A 19,882-nucleotide genomic window follows, 5' to 3' on the forward strand; every position below is an offset into this window, starting at 1 on the left:
GGAAAGGCGGGAGAGGGGAGATATGATAGAGATATTTACATTTTTTGAGTTTTGAGTGTTACTCTTGACATTTTTCTTGAGAGATGTTTAAATACCTACATGGCATAAATGCACTTGAAGTGAATCGCTTTCAATTTGAAAGGAAATTCTGAAATAAGAGGGCATGCGATGAAGATGAAAGGAGATGGACTTGGATGTAATCTCAGAAAATACTTTTTTCACAGAAAATGGAAGACAAAATATATCTGAATTCAAGAAAGCTTGGGACAAGTATGTTGGATTTCTAAGAAAGAGGAGTGGATAGTAGATGGCATGGTTAGGCAGACTAAATAAACCTTCATTTTTCTCTCTTTCTTTAGTTTTCCATCGGGACACACAGAAGAGAGAATCCCTTTTGCCGTTGTTCCTACCAGCAACAAACCTGCTGCATTTCAACTAATGTTATCCAATGGGAAAGAAGCTGCACAAACACTTATAGTGTTTGAGGCTTGTGCAGATGAGGACAGAGCTTACAGGGATGGTTGGGGATGGACATAGATCCCATGGGGATTGGAAAAATTTTTCCCTTGTTCTCTAACTGGAAGCTCTTTAATTGCAGCCTTTTTGCATTTATTACGTTTCTCTTTCCTAGGGTTACCAGATTTCCTCTTTAAAAAAAGAGGATACATTCCCCCTCCCACGCATACACACCTTATGTCTCCTTCCCGGAGCTCCAGGCCTTGTCTAGAGGGCCTCCGCACATGTGTGGATGTCGGCAAGATGACATCACGCTCAGGCATGCATGTATGTGATGTCATTCGTCAATATGCACACATGCGCAGAGGTCCTCCAGATGCGGCCCTGACCTCAGGACCTTCCAAAACATGGACAAACCGCCAACAAATATTTTCCTACTTGGGTTACCGAAGGGCCTTGCAGTTAAGACGGAGGGGGGAGGGGGGGCAGAGGACTCTGGATAGGTGCACGGGCCTTGCAATGACTGCTGTGGGGTTTCCAGATGTCTGGTTTCCCTGGACAAAAATAGCAAAATAGAAAAGCCACCAGGACTTCCTAGAGAGTCCTCAAAAAGAAGACATGTCTGGGGGAACTTCTGGTTACCCTACTCTTTCCTAACTGAGAGAGAGACAGATGGGTCCATCAAGCCGTTCTCACGGTGGCCAATCACTAGTACCTGGCCAAAACCCAAAGAGTAGCAACATTCCATGCAAGCAGTGGCTTCCCCCATGTCTTTTTCAATAACTGACTATGGACTTTTCCAAACCTTTCTTAAAACCAGCTACGCTATCTACTTTTACCACAACCTCTGGCAACACCTTCCAGAGTTTAACTATTCTCTGAGTGAAAAAATATTTCTTCCTTATTGGCTTTAAAAGTATTTCTCTCTAACTTCCCTTAGTCTTTGTAATTTTTGATGGATTAAAAAATTGATCCACTTGTACCCATTCTACTCCACTCAGGATTTTGTAGACTTCAATCATATGTCCCCTTAGCCGTCTCTTTTCCAAACTGAAAAGCCCTAACCTCTTTAGTCTTTCCTCATATATGAGGAGTTCCATCACCTTTATCATCTTGGTTACTCTTCTCTGAATCTTTTCTAGTGCCGCTATATCTTTCTTGAGATAAGGAGACTAGAATTGAGCACAATGCTCCAGGTGAGGTTGCATCATGGAGCTGGTGTAGGTATACACGGAACAGAAGATGGATTGGAAAGAATTCTTTAAACTGTTGTCTTATGAAACATCCAAATCATTCCCCTAGGAAGAAATAACTGTACTGGTGTGGTATATGCAGTGTATATGCAGTGTGTTGGTGGATATGGGTGGGATATTTCCAATACCTGTTTCTACTAGCAATGTCAAACAGTGTTTTTGTAGAATATACCTGAATAATGTTAAGAGAGTTGCTTTCTTTTCTGCCAATAATCAGAGACCAGGGATGGTAAATTGGTTAAAATGAGGCCTCTGTGCTTTTGTTCTCATGCTAGTTACAGTAACTGATTCCCTTGCAGCATTTCTGTTGGGGATTTTTAAAAGCCTGAAAGAAAACTGATGTCGGAGAACAGTAAAAGCCATCAATCATCCTTTTTTTTAGGACCTGACACGGGTGGCTGATTTGATGCACTGGTAGCATTTCTGAAAATTACACATCATTTCTCGCTACAAAGGCTCCTGCCTTGCCTGGCGTAATATTTATTTGGCCGTGCAAGTAATTTAAAGTCATCACTTTAGGTTCAAGCGAGACACAAATGGAAGACAAGAAACAAGCAAGCCAGAAGATACGTTGAAGAGACAGTCCAGAGTTTGTGAGCTACAAAAGCTGCAGAGTTGTCGAATTGAAAGGCCAGGCAGAAAAAATAGAGCCATCATTTGGAAAAGAGGCTTCCTGTCAGAGACCAAGTGTTCCGATCCAATCCAGCCTTTAGTTTACAGTCATTAATTATTCACATAAAACAAGATCATGAATTTATGAAATACCGAAAAGAGCAACATGTCAATTGGGAGAATCTATCCATGATTTCTGAAACAGCAGCATTTTTAAGGATTTACAGAAATTGTGAAGAAAGGGTAATTCTCTAATTTCAGAAGGAAGATCGTTCCAAACTTTTACAAAGGTAAATGCATAGGAATGAGAAACAGCTCAGGGCTGTTAGGGAATAGCGCGTGCTAGACGCTAACGCCAGCATTGAGCTGGCATTAATTCTAGCCGCGTAGTGCCCGGTAACATCCTGTATGTGCTAAAAACGGTAGCGCACCTTAGTAAAAGGAGCCTGTAGTGTTTTAATTCCTGTAAAAGAGGGGAAAATAAATTTATATCTTTGAGAAGTTCTTGAGCGTAACAACCAGCAGAGAAAAAACCCCCATAGAGAATTTACCACATTTAAACTGAATCCAGTGTAGAGAAACATCTGTAGATCATCTGAACCACTGTTAGGATAACGGTCAGCACTGAATATCCTAATCAGGTGGTCAGTGCTAGAATATTCTGTCTGCTAACACAGCACAGCCTTCTATCCATATAAGTTATCGAAAAGCAGATTAGATTATTGTAACTATCCGAATCAGTTCCAGGAAGGCCCTGCCTCTGTCCACGCTCCACTCCTGTACTATCTGTAGAAAGGGCAATTCTGTACTTCCAAGGGTGAGCTTCAGGGCCTAGTCTAGAAAAAAGCCTGCCATAAGAACATAAGAATTGCCGCTGCTGGGTCAGACCAGTGATCCCACTCCCGCGACAGCCCTTAGGTCAAAGACCAGTGCTCTAATTGAGTCTAGCCTTACCTGCGTACGCTCTGGTTCAGCAGGAACTTGTCTAACTTTGTCTTGAATCCCTAGAGGGAAGGGAAGGGGTGTGTTGCCAGTTTGAGTGTGCAACTTCATTGCTTAACAACAAGTTAATCAGTAGCGATAATTGGCACTAATTAGAAGTTTCTAAGCTGCTCGTAAATTCTAGTGTGGAAATCTCAAAAGGGGGTGTGGCCAGTTTGTGTGCATTCCTAAAATCTAGGCATGCTGTTCCAGAATACACCCGATCCGTGCATAACCTAAGAGCAAGTATTTAGGCCTGGTTTTCATTGGCTTGAATGGGTGTATGCAAATGTTAGTCATGCGTACGGACACTATGCAGGATTTTATAAACTAAGCTTACCTTCGGATTAAACGTCATCCTTTTAAGCGTCTAGTCTTTAGCTGTCATCTATCGAAGGTAGCCCTGAACCTCCATCTTTTAAGAAAGCCCAGCTCTTCTTCCTCTAAATCCATCTCCAACTTTAGCTCCTCCCTTATGATTCCTAATGGCACTTGACTTCTCTACAATATCTAGTATGTTAGCAGCAATTCCTACCCCATTCCCTAGGGGTCACAGTTTCCCCTTCCCTCATCAGAAGGGAGCAAGGAACTATCCTTACCTCTAAAAGGAAAATTCTGGATTTAACCCACAGCCTTTTCCGTTGTAGCTTGAGGTGAGTCATAATCAGGTACAAGAAGTATTTTCATATCACTGGAGGCAATGAAGAACATAAGGATAAGTGATATTTGATCTGGACTTCCCTCGTTCTTCCCTTGCTGCTCCAATCAGGCATACTCTTCTACCCCTGGGTCAGTATGTACAGCAGATACACTTATCCTTAGGGTTACAACTGGCCAGCTCTCTTCCCCTTGCTTGGATTGGGTTGAAGGTCAAATTTGAACAAACAGTGCAATCCTGCTGGTGCCGAGCAGCCCAGATTGGCCACACAGCATCTCCCCACTGCCTGTGTGTGGGGATGGGAATGTGCACAAGAGAATGCTCTCCATGGGGGCAATAGAATCTTCTTCAGGTAATGAAGCATGCTGTTGCCCCACTGTGAGGAAGCTGTAAGAGAATGAGACTCACATGGTATGCTCTTCATGTGTAGTGGTGGGTTCTGGATACATGTGGCTATTCTATTCTTCAGGGTGTGTATGATGGGAGGTAGAAGAGATCTACATCACCTCTGGTTACTTTGCTCAGTTCAGTGCATCATATGGGCCCTGATGCTAAGAACAGCTAAGATATTGCAGCCTGAAAAGTTATTCCAGCTACACTGGCCAGAGCATCTGGGGAGGAAGCTGGGAGGATGGTAAATTCAAAACAAATCAGAGAAAATATTTCTTCACTCAATGAGTAATTAAACTCTTGAATTTATTGCCAGAGAATGCGCAAAAAGCAGTTAGCTTAGTATGGTTTAAAAAAGGTTTGGATCATTTCCTAAAACAAAAGTCCATACTCCATAAGCCATTATTAAGATGGTTTGGGGAAAATCCACTGCAGCATAAAATCTTTTTTACTGCTTGGGATCTAGTTAGGTACTTGGGACCTGGTTTGGTCACTTTTGGAAACAGGATCCTGGGCTTGATGGACCTTCGGTCTGTCCCAGTAGGGCAGTTCTTATGTGAGCCAAGTATAGGACAGTCAAGCCATTGTGACATCACTGTTGAGGCATTGGTGGAATGAAGCATTATGACATCACAATACTGGTATGTTTCTACTCTTTGGGTTTCTCTGCCACATACTTGGGACCTGGGTTGGAAACAGGATCCTGGGCTTGATGGACCTTCGGTCTGTCCCAGTAGGGCAGTTCTTATGTAAGCCAAGTATAGGACAGTCAAGCCATTGTGACATCACTGTTGAGGCATTGGTGGAATGAAGCATTATGACATCACAATACTGGTATGTTGCTACTCTTTGGGTTTCTCTGCCACATACTTGGGACCTGGGTTGGAAACAGGATCCTGGGCTTGATGGAGCTTCGGTCTGTCCCAGTATGGCAACTTTGATGTTTTTATTGGAAGGACTGGGATGTACTTTATTGGAGGGTGGGAGGGGGGGGGATTGTGGCAAGGGTAAGCCCAAGTTCTAAAACAACCCATTTTCATTGGTTTAAAAAAATGGAAGCATATTACTCTTTTTTTATCAGAAACTTCATTGGTTGCGTCTAGAGTTTTCTTGGGTATGTCTCCAGGCTATCTTGGTCCTCATTTCTCTTTGAGCCACTCAAATAAGACTCCATCTGTTTACATATCCTTCTCCTAAATCCTGTCGTTATAAGACGTTCCTTGAGAGAACTCTCTCTTTTCAGGCCGCTAAACTGAATGTTTGGTTTGGAAAAATTATGCTAGAACTTTCTTCTTACTTTGATTTTAGAAAATTGTTAAAGACACAACTATTTGATAAGTTTGTATCTTAAAGCATCATGTTTAAATCTTTTAGAGTTTTTTATATTTATAATTTGATGTATTTCCATTTGTATTGTAGTTATCGCTGTATGTTTCATCTCCATTCGTTGTGAGCCGCCTAGAACCATCCTGGTCTGTTATTAAAGTCTTATTTCTAAAGAGAGCACATCTGCCCTGAATGAAACCTAAGGATGATCATGTCAATTGCATCAAAGCCACATGAGATTAGAGACTTTCTTAGCCCAGGTCAAACCTCCCTGCTGTAACCTAGTGGCCTAGTGACAAAGCTGAACTCTCCCCATCTCCATTTCTATTTGGGTGTGTGAAGGGGTGTTAAATAAAATCAAGAAGACATCAATCTGCTTTACATATTGTTTCCCTTTTTTGAACCAAAGCCTCTCAGGTGTGCTATGCGATGCTTTAAGGATCTTTTTCTTGGTCAACTTGTCTCTATGTCCTGGCACAGACTCTGGTCCTAGAGACAGCTGGCCCTCGGAGATTGTGACATAACCTGGAAATGAAATGAAATGTCATTTCCCAGTTCTGTGTCTCCTTTTGTAGCATTCACCATCTCCTGCCAATACAGGTTTACAATCATTCAACTTGCAGCATTTTACCACTCCTCAAACACTCTCCCAAAACTCTATTGGATTGTGGCTGTCTTCCCCTTTGCAATAACCAAATAAGACAAGGCAATCTATGCTACCAGCTGTCTCTGTCAAAACTGCGGCTCCCAAATAGGCTTTGGGAGAGCAAATTACCAGTCTGGACAGCCTTTGTTTGACATTGTGCGCTATGTATAGATGAGCAAAAAATAAAATGAAAAAAAATAGAGGAGTTAAGAGCAGAGGCTTCTGGGAACATAAGGTCAATGAGGTTAACATCTATCTGGCACTAAGGAAATCGCTAGATTTTTTTTTTTTTGCTAGAAAATATGATTTTAAGTCCTGTTGATAAATAATGCATGTCACCGACTGATGCCTCCGGCAGCCCAGAACTCTGCTCAGATTCACTAAATGACTCCATCTCTCTCATCTCTTTATTGCCTTCCGATTTCTGTAGGTGTTGATGGGAACAAATCTATTTGCCACTTTGAGCTGTCCCCTCTGCCCTTCCTCTCTGTCTGCATGAGCCATGGCACTCGCAGTGCTTGGGTGAGAGGTTGGAAAATGGATTGAGTACCAGAGGAATGAATTATGACACACAACGCCTCCCCCCCTCCTTTCCTCCCCTTCCAGAGATATAAAATGAAGTGCAGAAGGGCTTCTAGTTGATACTGAATGTAAATGCGCAGGGAGTGTGATCAATCCAGACGTTCTTTTTAAATAGATCTGATTTTACAAAGACATTTACCCTTGGGTGGGTTTCATTGATGGAGTTTAAATAGCCCCTATTCCCGGAGCATTACCATCAGATCATACTGGGGGTTTTTTTCTTTTGCAAAGAACTTATTTAATGACTGTTATTCCATGAAAGATTTGCATCCTTTCAGATTCTTTTCTCTCCTCGTCCTATTGCTAAATTTCTTGGTGAAATTTAGTGTCTATGGATTTATAAGGCTAGCAGTAGTTCGATGCCAGAATTGTAAAAGCTATACCTCACACCCCAGAGGTTGTCCTAGCTGACAGTGGTTGCAGTATTGAGGCATTCTTCCATTGGGTATCTAGAGTCCAGTTACCAGCCCAACCTTCCATCCACTCATGACTCTCCTCTTTCCTTCCACTTTGAACTTAGTTGACTTCTACTTCCTGTGAACATTCATCAGGATTTTTCCAAGGAAGATTTTTTATTTATTTATTTATTTTTTTGTTCAAAGTGTTTTATTGATTTTATAAGTAGAGAAAAAATACAAATAGGTCAAGGGGCAAAGCATTCCAAAGTGAGGGGGCCAAGACTGAAAAGATTGTCTTAACGGTAGTAACGTAGACAATTTTGCAGATGGAGGGGATTACTAATAGATTCTGAGTATTTGATCTCAATGTTCTCAATGGGGTGTAAGGGGTAAGGAGTTTATCGATAAAAGCTAGTGTGTTTACAAGTCTAATTTTAAATGTGAGAAGAAGTAATTTGTAAATTATTCAGTGTAGAATTGGCAACCATTGGGTGTCACAGAGTAAAGGAGTTATGTGGTCGAATTTCTTAGCTTTGTAAATGAGTTTTAATGCTGTGTTCTGGATAACTTAGGGATATCCTGCAAACCTACCTCAGCGTTCAATTTACAAAAATCTCTGTGTCATTTCTGGGAGGGGGATTACCATATTTTTGTAATGGAAGCAATATTGTTAAGATCGTACACTTGTCTATGTGCAGTGGTTCCCATTTTGAATCATTGGTGCCTAAGATGCCTTGTTTGTAGCTTGTGAGGAGAGGAAAGCGGGGGGGTCACTGTTACCATTTTTCCCTACTGCTGGCCCAGGACTATGAAACACTGTCAAGTTCATTCCATTTGCAACCGAGCTACGAGGGGCAAGGTAAAATCTGGTGATTTGAAAGGGGGAGGGGCTTTTTCTTTTAATTTTAATAAGAACATAATGAATTGCCGCTGCTGGGTCAAGTAGGATCGATACAACCTTCTTTTTACCCATCTTAGATTTAAGGTGTTTTTGTTTTTTGTTTCCAGGTGACAGATGGTGGCACCATCAAACAGAAAATCTTCACTTTTGATGCCATGTTTTCTACAAACTATTCTCATATGGAGAACTACCGGAAGAGAGAGGATTTGGTCTATCAGTCTACTGTGCGGTAAGACTCCTTATAACAGGAATAAAATATTCAGAGAAGCCAGAGTGATGTTCTTCTGGAGGTCTTAGACTTTAACCTTACACAAATTTTCTTGTGAGTCGTTACTTAAGCCTTGATTCACTATGGCTTTTCTAAGAGGAAACAGTTGGGTGAATCAAAGACAAAGCTAAAACAAAATATCTGAAGATTCTGGTTGAAGAAACAAATTCAGCAAAACTTTGAAAAAAAGCCATTTTTCTAAAAATGTTTCTGGCCCATTAGCTTTCTCTCGCTTTGTGATCTGGCATTGGTTGAATCCTTGAGAGTATGTACTCAATATGTTAACAGAGCAAAATTTCAGGTCCTCGTAGTGTTTCTGGGGAGACTGACCCAGAAAGTTAAGAACCTTGCTTTGATAAATTTCCTCACTTTGACACAGTGAATTACTATAATCAGCAACTTAAGAAATCACCATTTTTAACTTCCAACATTCTTCAAGTCAACCGTAATATGTCTTTGATTAATTTGGTGATCTCAGGGGCTCTGAAACATGCAACACTGTAGTAGCAAGAGAGCAAAGGAAAAAGAGCCCCCCCCCCACCTTACTCTGTTCTAGCCTAAGATAGTTCTCGTGTCCACTCCTGCAGGCTGTATCTGGCTCTTATTGGCTTGACAGATATTGTAAGCAGATGAGAGGAGCTGATGAAGCCTTGTGTCCAATTATGGAAGCTCCATCTCAAAGCAAATGTAATAAATGTATGTGGAGGCAACCTGGTAAATTTGGGACACCAAAATGAAAAATAAGCTAACAAGTTGATGGGCCAACACAAGTCACTTCACGTTCCTACAGCAAAGAGCTGCGGTTCACTTTAAAATAGGACCTTACATTACATTACATTACATTAGGGATTTCTATTCCGCCTGTGCCTTGCGGTTCTAGGCGGATTACAATATAGAAGATGTCTGGGCAATTCCAGTAGAATTACATTACAGGATAAGAGTAGATTTCAGGAACAGTAGAATTATGATACAACAATTTAACAGAATGGTACATAACACAGAGGATAATACATGTCACAGAGGATAATACATATCACAGGAGATATTATATATCGATTGAATCAAGTTAGATCAGGTGTAGTGTAGAAGGGTTACAGTACCTTCTAAATCACAGACAAGGAGATACTATAGGTGGGTGTTTCTGAAGGTGTTGATTGGGAGCTCGTTGGGAGGAGGTTAGAGTGATGGGAGATATTTTTTGAACAATAGTGTTTTTATTTCTTTACGGAAATCTTTTATGTCTGTTGTTTTGATCAGTAATTCTGAGATGTCAGAGTCGATTTTAGCTGCCTGTGTCCCTAGGAGGTTGTCGTAAAGTTTCTTATGACGAGTTCCGTTGAGAGGTGGGAAGGTGAAGATGTTCTGCGTTCTCCTTCTTCTGGGTGAGAGGTAGTAGTGGAAGCGGTTGTTTAGGTAACTAGGTGCCGTGCCGTGGGTTACTTTGAAGATGAGACAGTAGAGTTTGAATTGTATTCTTGCTCTTATTGGTAGCCAGTGCGATTCTAAGTATGCATTAGTAATGTGGTCATGTTTGCTGAGTGAGTATATGAGTCTGAGGGCTGTGTTCTGGATGGTCTGCAGTTTTTTTATTGTGTTGATAGGGCAAGGTAAGTAAAGGCTGTTGCAGTAGTCTACAATGCTCAGCACAAGAGATTGGACAATGATCCGGAATGACGGTCCATCTAGTGGCCAGGGTTGTGCTCCATTTAGAGTGTGAAATTATTTAAGCTTTGTTTTGATTCCACCTTCTTTTAGGTAGCAAGGGTGAGCAACCTTTATACATAGATGTCGGTACTACGCTTGGTGAGCCACAATATTAAGTTATGTCAGAACCGGAAATGCAAAGAGCTCCATAGACCAACAGTTTGTTTCTGTCACTTTTAGAATGGCCATTCTGAAAATATGAATGAAATACTGTTTTTTTAAATCATCAGAACTCTAGTTAATGATATTTTAATAAGCACATAAGCATTGCCTCTGCTGAGTCAGACCATAGGTCCATCACGCCCAGCAGTCCGCTCCCGCGGTGGCCCCCCAGGCAGCAGGTGTGAACTAGGTCCTAAAAGAGAGAGGAAAAGTCTTTTATTTATTTTGTTTACATCACAGAGCCGGCGTGGGGTTGGAGAGATTGGAACCCTATACTTCTACTAAGACTAAGGGGTCCTTTTATTAAGATGCTAAATCGGTTAGCGTACCTTAATAAAAGGACCCTTAAGTATCTTAATAAAAACTTTGGTCCATGACTTAGCCTATGTTTTAGATTTTGGCCCCTTATGTGATTGAGCTTGACACCCCTGCAATAGTGTGTGAGATTCAGAAACCTATACTAATAGTTTTTAGCTCAGGCCGATGTGCTGCTCCCAACACTCATTAGCAGTGCGGGCCTACGCTAAAAACCGCTAGTGTGGGTTTGTAAAAGGGAGGTTAAATGATCAGTGCGCTTATTTATTTGGAGTTACATTCAGGTTCACTGGGCATTTTTCTGTCCCACCTACTACAGTTCATGATCTCGTTCTCCTGATTTCTGCATATATCAGGTGATGAATTTGGATTCTCCAAGCAGAAAGAACCTCTCATTCTAGCAGGGTTTCATCCCTTTCAATGGCAGGAAAAGACCCACATGGTCCTTCTAGTTTGCCCAACAAAGGTGATCAGAGCCATGTCTACTGTTCCTTGTGAGTCCCAACCCCCCCCCCCCCCCCCTGTTGAAACCATCATGCCAAACATGATGGGGAGGGACACTCGGCATCACTTAAGCTCTGTCAATGAGGGCTTCTTCCCAGACATCTGGAAAGCTTGCTGGGGCTCTACAGACATCATAAGACACCAGAAGGGGGTAAAGTGAGCGCCATACAGTTTTAGAATTATTCAGGATGTCACTTTCTCCGGGAGTGAGTTCTGTTTATTTGTAAATTCCTAAAAGAAAGGAATTGATTGGAGGTTTAGTGACTGAAAGTGTAAAGTCTGCTTTTCCCTGGAAGAGAAAGGGTTTGCTGGACACACTAAGCCCATGAAATCCTCAAGCTCAGCAAAACAGTGTTTCAGAGCTGATCTAATGGTTGTGTTTGAGAAAGTCAGAATGAGACGAGAAACCCAGGAAGGGGAGGAGGAGAGAGAGGCGAAGCAGAGGAAAAGCCAACACCGTGTTTCATAGGCAGAGAAGATTTGGACCCCACTTCGATTGCTGTTAGGAAATAGGAAGCAGACAGATTTACCTATGAATGCAGATCCTATCAAATTTGAAGGTATTAGTGAGAGGGGCAGAGATTGCAGAATAGAGCGACTGGAGGGAGGGAAGACAGAGACATGGGTGGGAGAGTGAAAATGTAGCTGTCCAATAGGACACTGGGAACAAAATGTTACAAAGGTTTAACAAGGAGGAAGGTGAAATGACAAAAGGTTGCAGAAGAGGACGAAGGGACCCACCTGCCCTGACAGCTATAGGGCCTGCAAGGGGGTCATTATCCTACGGTACATGCACTGAATCTTGAATCTCATTCTCTTTTGCTGGCATGCTGACCTTCGCTATAACATGACCTCGAACAATTCCCTTGAACTCTTTGTGCTCTTTTCATCTCATCTGCTGCCCGTGTATTCGAGGCCTGCAGCTGAATACGGGATGAATAGCATTTATCTCTGAAATCATATTCTTTCCTCTGCACAGTCTCAGGCCCTGGAGAATTATTCTGTTCATTTCTTTCTTTTTTTTTTATAAATCATTTATTGTGATGCTAAGTGACTGCTCTGTAGTTTGTAGCTCCAGTGGCAGAATGACTCAATTGTACAAGGACTCTGGATTCAGTGTAGACGAGTCTGATTTCTTGCTAGTGGAGCTCGGTGAGTGCTGACACTGCAGGACAGTCCAGGGGGAGGCGCTGCACCACTGAACCAGTACAGCTAGGAAAGTGCCACATTAAGCAAAGATGTGATTTGGGAAAATGAGTTACAAATATAATTTTATTATGATCAGACAAGACAAATGAAAGCATAGAAGGAAACACAATGGAAACCATACTGCACAAGACAGATCAGCCACAGCATAGGCCCTGCTCTTTACAGCGGGGGGACCCATCGGTCATGCAGTCCTGGCACCGACTTGGTCCAAAGTGAGCCCTATTTTATTCTTGTGAACATAGAACTGGCCTGGCCATTCCATGCCTCTTTCACATACCAGATGAATTCAAGACTGCTGAGATGTTCCCTAGGGTAAGGCTATTTTGTTCACAAATCAAGTTTATACTAGTTTCACACAGACCAGCAGGTAACATTTCACTGTAAAATAGCAACTAGGCTGGTTTTTTCCCCCTTTTGGGGAGCCATTGCATTGTTGGCAGCTTAGACTCAATGCTCATTGCAATCCAATTTCTCTCCTTTACCTCTACAGGTAAATGAGACTTCTTCTGATGTCTCCGATGATCCCGGTACACTAATTTCATATTCCTCTGACAAATCCACTTGGACCTCTTTTGCCCCTCAGAAAACAATGGCCTCATTGAGGGTTACCTTTTGAGGCTGCGATCCATTTCCCTCTTTATGGCTGAAACTTCCACAGTTGAATGGACTTCTCATGATCTTAGCAACTAGAAATGTCAGTCTTTCTACCGGGAAACTGGCTAGACTTCACCCTGTCTTGAAGAAATCAACACTGGACCCATCACGCACAACTCATTACCATCCTATTTCCAACTTGGGCTGGATTCTATGTTGGTGGCTGCCATAAAAGCAGCTGCCGATCGTGTGTCAATCACTTGACAGCGCCGGTTACAGAATCGTGCCTAAATTCTGCCAAGATAGGTGGCTTAAATGTAGGCTTGGAAAACCGCCTATCTATGCCTAAAGTCAGGCCACAGCAGCCATAAACTGATCGATGCAGGGGAAGGCCTGCAATTGTGAAGAGGCAGGCTTGCCTGCCGGAGGATGTAGGAATCTTTCCAGCTGGCCATACTACAAAAAGTACGTGGGGGTTGGGAGGTGGGATTGGGGCTTGGGGGCATTGGGAGTATCGGCGGTTGGGGGGCCATTAGTCCGGTGGGGGGATTGGAGTTTAGGGGGATGTTGAGGTAGGGGGTTCAGGTGTATCGGCGGTCAGGGTGGGTCATGGGTTCGGGGGGCATGCAAGAAGGAGTGGGAATCCTTCCTGTCTGTTGCGGTTGGAGGGTCCACTGCTGCAGCTGCTCAGCTGATTAAAGCAGGGGTATTCTCCTCCATCCCCCCTCCCCATCAGCTAAGCCAGCAGAACTCCCTGAATCCGTGGCTTCAGGGGGTACTGCTAGCTCAACTGATTAGGGATAACTTCCCCTACTGCAATCAGCTTATGACTGCTTTGACCTGACTTAGGATCCTGCAGTTGAAATGTAGGTCAGGGTGAGACCTCCACCTAGAATACTATGTCCAGTTTTGAGGGCTTTTTCTCTGAATGGACATTGATGAATGTGGTCCAGAGAGAAGCTACCAAAACAGCGTGGAATTGTAAGGCAGAAATTCTGAGAGATGAAACTTAAGAACCTATTGGTACAACCAAATAAAGACCTCGGTTCCGGGAAAAATGGCGGAAGCACTGATAAAAGAAAACATCGATGATCACTTGGAAAGAAACGAACTTCTGATAACCAACCAACATGGTTCTGCAGGGGGAGATTGTGCCTAACCAACTTACTACACTTCTTCGAAGGAATTAACAAACAGATGGACAGAGGTGACCCCATAGACATCATATATCTTGATTTCCAAAAAGCCTTTGACAAGGTCCTCATGAACGATTACTCCGGAAACTGAAGAACCATGGGGTGGACGGAGACGTATATAGATGAATCAGAAACTGGTTGGCAGGTAGGAAACAAAGGGTAGGGTTGAAGGGCCACTACTCTGACTGGAGGAGGGTCACGAGTGGTGTTCCGCAGGGCTCAGTGCTCGGGCCGCTGTTATTTAATATATTCATAAATGATCTAGAAACAGGGACGAAGTGTGAGATAATAAAATTTGCAGATGACACCAAACTATTTAGGGGAGCTCGGACTAAAGAGGACTGTGAGGAATTGCAAAGAGACTTGAACAAACTAGGGGAATGGGCGACAAAATGGCAAATGAAGTTCAAAGTTGAGAAATGTAAAGTATTGCATGTGGGATGCAGAAACCCGAGGTACAACTATACGATGGGAGGGATGTTATTGAATGAGAGTACCCAAGAGAGGGACTTGGGGGTAATGGTGGACAGGTCAATGAAGCCGACGGCACAGTGCGCAGCGGCTGCTAAGAGAACGAATAGAATGCTAGGTATAATCAAGAAGGGTATTACAACCAGGACGAAAGAAGTTATCCTGCCGCTGTATCGGGCGATGGTGCGCCCACACCTGGAATACTGCGTCCAGTTTTGGTCGCCATACCTTAAGAAGGATATGGCGTTACTCGAGAGAGTTCAGAGAAGAGCGACACGTCTGATAAAAGGGATGGAAAACCTTTCATATGTTGAGAGATTGGAGAAACTGGGTCTCTTTTCCCTGGAGAAGAGGAGACTTAGAGGGGATATGATAGAGACTTATAAGATCATGAGGGGCATAGAGAGAGTAGAGAGGGATAGATTCTTCAAACTTTCAAAAAATAAAAGAACAAGAGGGCATTCGGAAAAGTTGAAAGGGGATAGATTCAATACAAATGCCAGGAAGCTCTTCTTTACCCAATGTGTGGTGGACACTTGGAATGCACTTCCAGAGGACATTATAGGGCAGAATACAGTACTGGGATTTAAGAGAGGATTGGACATTTTCCTGCTGGAAAAGGGAATAGAAGGGTATAAATAGAGGATTACTGCTCAGGTCCTGGACCTGTTGGGCCGCCGTGTGAGCGGACTGCTGGGCAAGATGGACCTCAGGTCTGACCCAGCAGAGGCATTGCTTATGTTCTTATGTTATCTCATACCTTTCTCTGGTTCAGGATGACTTATGTTCAGGTGCTGTATTTCCCTGGCCTTAGAGGTCTCATAATCAAGATTGTACCTGAGCCAATGGAGAGTCAAGGGACTTGTTTAAGTTCACAAAGAGCCAAAGTGGAATTTCAACTGGGCTTTCCCTTTTGTCAGGTCCAATTTGAAGCCTTCATAGATTCTGGAGAAGAAGAGGGGGAGGGATATTCTAAAGACTTCACACATAAGAAGCAGACCTATTCCAGAGGAAAGAATGTTCTAGAATAAAAAAATTATGGTATAAGCTTCCAAGAGGGGAAACTGAAGAGCAAGATCTGCAAATATTTCTTCATGGAAAGGGTTGTTGATATATTCAATAGCTTCCCCTGAGAAGGTGAAAAACCAAACTGTAATGGCATTTGTTTAGTTTGAAAGTTAGACATGGAGGCGAAGCCTGGAGATCAGAGCAACAAGCTGAGAAGCAGTGAAACCAGGGTTAAAATCCCTTGTGACCTTGCATAAGTCACTTTCCCCTCATTTACTAACTTGCATCGATGCACCAGTTTGGGGATATTAACGCATACCTTTTCAGGGAGAGCTCAAGCTGCTCACAATTGAAATTTGTCCCTGAGCAATGAGGATTGTGATTTGCTCAAGATCACAGTGGGAGTTGAAGCCACTCTTCCACTGCACATTAATGAGCATTAATTCACACTCATTGCATAGTTAGCAAATTGACCCATGGAGACCGATGGTCTGTGCATTAATAATGAAGACCTCGGGCTGTAAGTCTTCTTGGGAAGAGATCCACCAGCTATACCTGAACCAGTGTTTTTGCCTTCAGTCAGGCTGCAGAAGGTGAATAATTAGATCTAAAAATAACAGTCTTACATCCTTTCCTGAAATTAAATCCAAACATTAACAAACATACTAAGAAATTGAACTCTCCGTAAGTGCTTTGGCTCTCTGAAGAGGAGGAATCGCAAGACGTGTCCTGAACTTATAATTACACATTAAGGTATATATTGAGGGCTTCCCACATACTATTAATTGTTGTTTCTAGATAACCATGCTTTGGCTAATTAATAGGGAAAACTGCCACAAATAGTTTGAGATTATATCTTACATGCTAATTAAATTAATAGAGGTAAGATATAATGAAGACGTTGTATCAGAAATAAGTTAGAAGAGATTGCTTTATTAGAATCTCCGACTAAGGGACTTTCCATGAATGGCTCAGTGACCAGGCAACGGTTTAGAAGCCCAGACAAATTGCTTCTGTTTACTGACTGTTCATTTTGTCCAGGTTATAGCTTTTCTGTTTTAGTTTCTCTTGTGTTAATCATCTCTCTCCATCGTGTTATGAACACCCCCAGCACTGACACCAGAGGGTGGGGGTTAGATACAGCATTGTAGAGAAATTCCTCTGGGGTAAAAACATCCAAAGGAGCTGTATATAATGGGCTTCAGAAACTATAAGGAAAATCTCAGGGTGCCCGTGTAAAATGAGCTGAAGTGTCAGAGCTGGGACCACATATGAAGAGGCATTTTCTGAAAAAAAACAAGTAAATCAAAACCTAATAAAAAGAGGTGTTAACTGCTCTGCACAGGACAGTGCGAGGCCATAGCTCAGAATAGAATTAGTTAAGTACTATACATATATGAATATAAACTGAGATTTTTGGGCCCAAAAATGGGGGTCTCAGTTTATATATGAGCCACCTTCCAATGTTGGTGCCTTTTCCCTCCCCTCCCTACCCAGTGACCAATGCTGATACCTCCCCTTCGATGTCTTACACTGTTATCCTCCACTCTCCCCCGATGACTGACATTGCAATCTCTCCCCACCCCCTCGATGACCTGCCCTCCTATTCTCCACTACGTGCTGCCACCTGCCCAGACCAACATCATACTTAGAGGCCCAATGATCTGGAAACCGTCACTGACGCTCTGTGCTGATGAGATGAAGGCCTTGAGCATCTGCGTCTCAAGGCCTGCTGGCTCCCGCCCTCTCTGGGATTCTCAGAGTCCAGCAAGCCTTCAGCATGCGCAGAAGCTCAAGGTTCTTTACAAGCACAGAACGTTGGTGATGGTTTCCAAAACATCAGGCCTGTAAGTCTGGGGCAGGGGGAGCAGGTAGTGGAGGGTAGAATTGCCCAAGCCACTGTTCTTTGATTCTCCAGCATAGCTGGTGGCCACCTCTGTATTTCCTGTTTCCGCATGGAAAATCGTTCCCATGCTAGCTTTCATGATAAGCCCAGGTGGGTGGGGAGGAAGGAAGGAAGGAGAGATGCTGAAATGGGAGGGGCAGAGAGAAGAGGAATGGAGGGGAGAGTTACTCTGCTTAAGCCATGCTGCGTGTTGTTTTGTTGCATTTGGATGGAAGAGGAAGGAGATGGTGGCACATGGATGGAAGGAAGTGGAAGAGATGGGAGGAGATGGTGCACATGGACAGAGGGATGGGGAAGAGATGGTGAGATGGAGGCAGAAAAATGGAAGAAAACTGAATATGAAAATCAGTGTCAGTGAAGGAAAGGAAAGAAGCAGCAAATGCATACGGAGGTCTTGGAAACAGCGTTAAGAGCACAGATGGAACAAGATGAGCAGAAAAATAAAATCACTAGATAACAAAGGTAGGAAAAATGTATTTATTTTCAATTTAGTGGTTGTAATATGTCAATTTTGAAAATTTACATCTGTTGGTTTTATATTTTGGACTGTTCAGGAGAAAATGCATTTCTTTCTGTTTCGTTTGTGTACAATAGTACTTTTAGTTTGTGGGTTTGTGTTTTCTGCATGTGTGACTGAGGCCAGGTGTTCTGGTGAGGACAGAAGTCCAGAAACTTTGGTTGGCGTCGAGATCCCAAGTAGGAAAATATTTGTCAGCTCTCCTTCAGCTTTTTTGGACTTGTAACAGCCCCAACTAAAAAATTAGTGATTACTTATGGCATGATCCCTAACAAACGATGCTCACGTACCAGATTTCTAACCTTGGTTTATATTCGAGTCAACCTTTTTTCCTCACAGAGAAACAATGCAATTAATTACATATAAAATTGCTCTTATAACTTTCAAAACTCAAAAGACTAATACCCTGCATTCTAATACCATATGATCCCCCCCCAGAACCTCAAAGTCCCTTCATTAAAAATAATTGGCACCCGTCTTGCTTCCATCTTTTCGATCAATTCCCTTCCATTATATATTAGAGCAGAACAAAACTTGGATAAATTCAAGAGTAGTTTAAAATGCCTACGATTGATTTATCCTATCTTTTTATTTTCTACTCCCGTAACTAATCCCTACCCTTTCACGTTTTCTTTCTTTACAAATTGTAGTTCTCCCCTTCTCTTGTTTTCACTCCTTTTCTCAAATCAAGTTTGTCTGTCGTGTAAGGATTATGTTTATTATCTGTTGTTTGTTCCCCTGTCTATATTTTAAACTATTTTTTATTGTACAAATGTTTTGATAAGCGTTCAATCCAATTTTAATAAACTTTGAACAGATCATAGACTAGAACAGAATATGTGAAAGAAAGATCGTAGCAAATCGAGATAAACAATTTCGTATGTATTTTTCTTTCCCTACTTCTTACCTGGCATTTAGAAAATCTATGAAAACTGTTTTATTCGGGAAATATTTAGATTAATTAACTGTGTTTATACCATGTACACCTGCATTTTAATTTTTGTTAACGACACAGAACCGCAAGGTAGCTGCTGTATATAAGAAATTTTGTTGTGTTATGTTAAATACCAAAAGGTACCAACTTCCTCAATTCTGAGTGTTATTTTGCCAATTTTCAGAATCACAATGCTATGTTTTGACATTGTTTCAGATCATTGATTGAACCATGTCAACAAAAAGTGTGGAATTTTCAAGGGTTGAATTCCGAGCCCTCATGAAGTTCCTTTTCCAGCAGAAGAAAACTCCAAAGGAAATCCATGAATGTAAGAGTGACAAATGCCCATCATACTCCATAGTGAAGAAGTGGTGTGGAAACTTTCAGCATGAAGATTTTGAGATCGAAGATGCAGCAACATCTGGGAGGCCTCACACAGTCTGAACTCCTGAAACTGTTGATCATGTCCATGACTTGATTTTGACAGATTGACGAATATCGGCTAAAACAATTGCTGAGATACTACAGATATCCAGGGAACATGTTGGGTGTATAATCCATGAGTAGCTGGGAATGCAGAAGCTGTCAATCAAGTGGGTGCCCAAATGTTGGAATGCTGACAAGAAACAACATTGAGGAGACACTTTCAAGTTGATTTTGCAGCATTTTTAGCGAGCTGGTGCCAACATTTTGGAATGACTAGTTACTGCTGATGAAACATGGTTACACCATTATGATCCTGAGACAAAACAACAGTTCATGCAATGGTAGCACTCAGGTTCTCCAAGGCCAAGAAAATTCAAGACCCAAAAGTCAGCAGGAAAGGTTATGGCCACAGTGTTTTGGGATCAGGAAGGTATTGTAATGACTGACTATCTTTCAATGGGCCGG

The 19,882-nt window shown here is 42.3% G+C and overlaps 1 protein-coding gene across 3 annotated transcripts in view; it reads left to right on the forward strand.

Annotated features, from left to right (window-relative positions):
• IGSF21 (immunoglobin superfamily member 21) overlaps nt 1–19,882 on the forward strand; it is a 298,172-nt gene that overhangs the window by 103,629 nt on the left and 174,661 nt on the right. For all 3 annotated transcript variants that reach the window (XM_033921577.1, XM_033921576.1, XM_033921578.1), the window contains one exon: nt 8,311–8,432. In XM_033921577.1, coding sequence (XP_033777468.1) covers nt 8,311–8,432 — 122 coding nt within the window. The remainder of the gene's footprint in view (nt 1–8,310; nt 8,433–19,882) is intronic.

This window comes from Geotrypetes seraphini, chromosome 15 (genome assembly GCF_902459505.1).
Source record: "Geotrypetes seraphini chromosome 15, aGeoSer1.1, whole genome shotgun sequence".
NCBI lineage: Eukaryota > Metazoa > Chordata > Amphibia > Gymnophiona > Dermophiidae > Geotrypetes > Geotrypetes seraphini.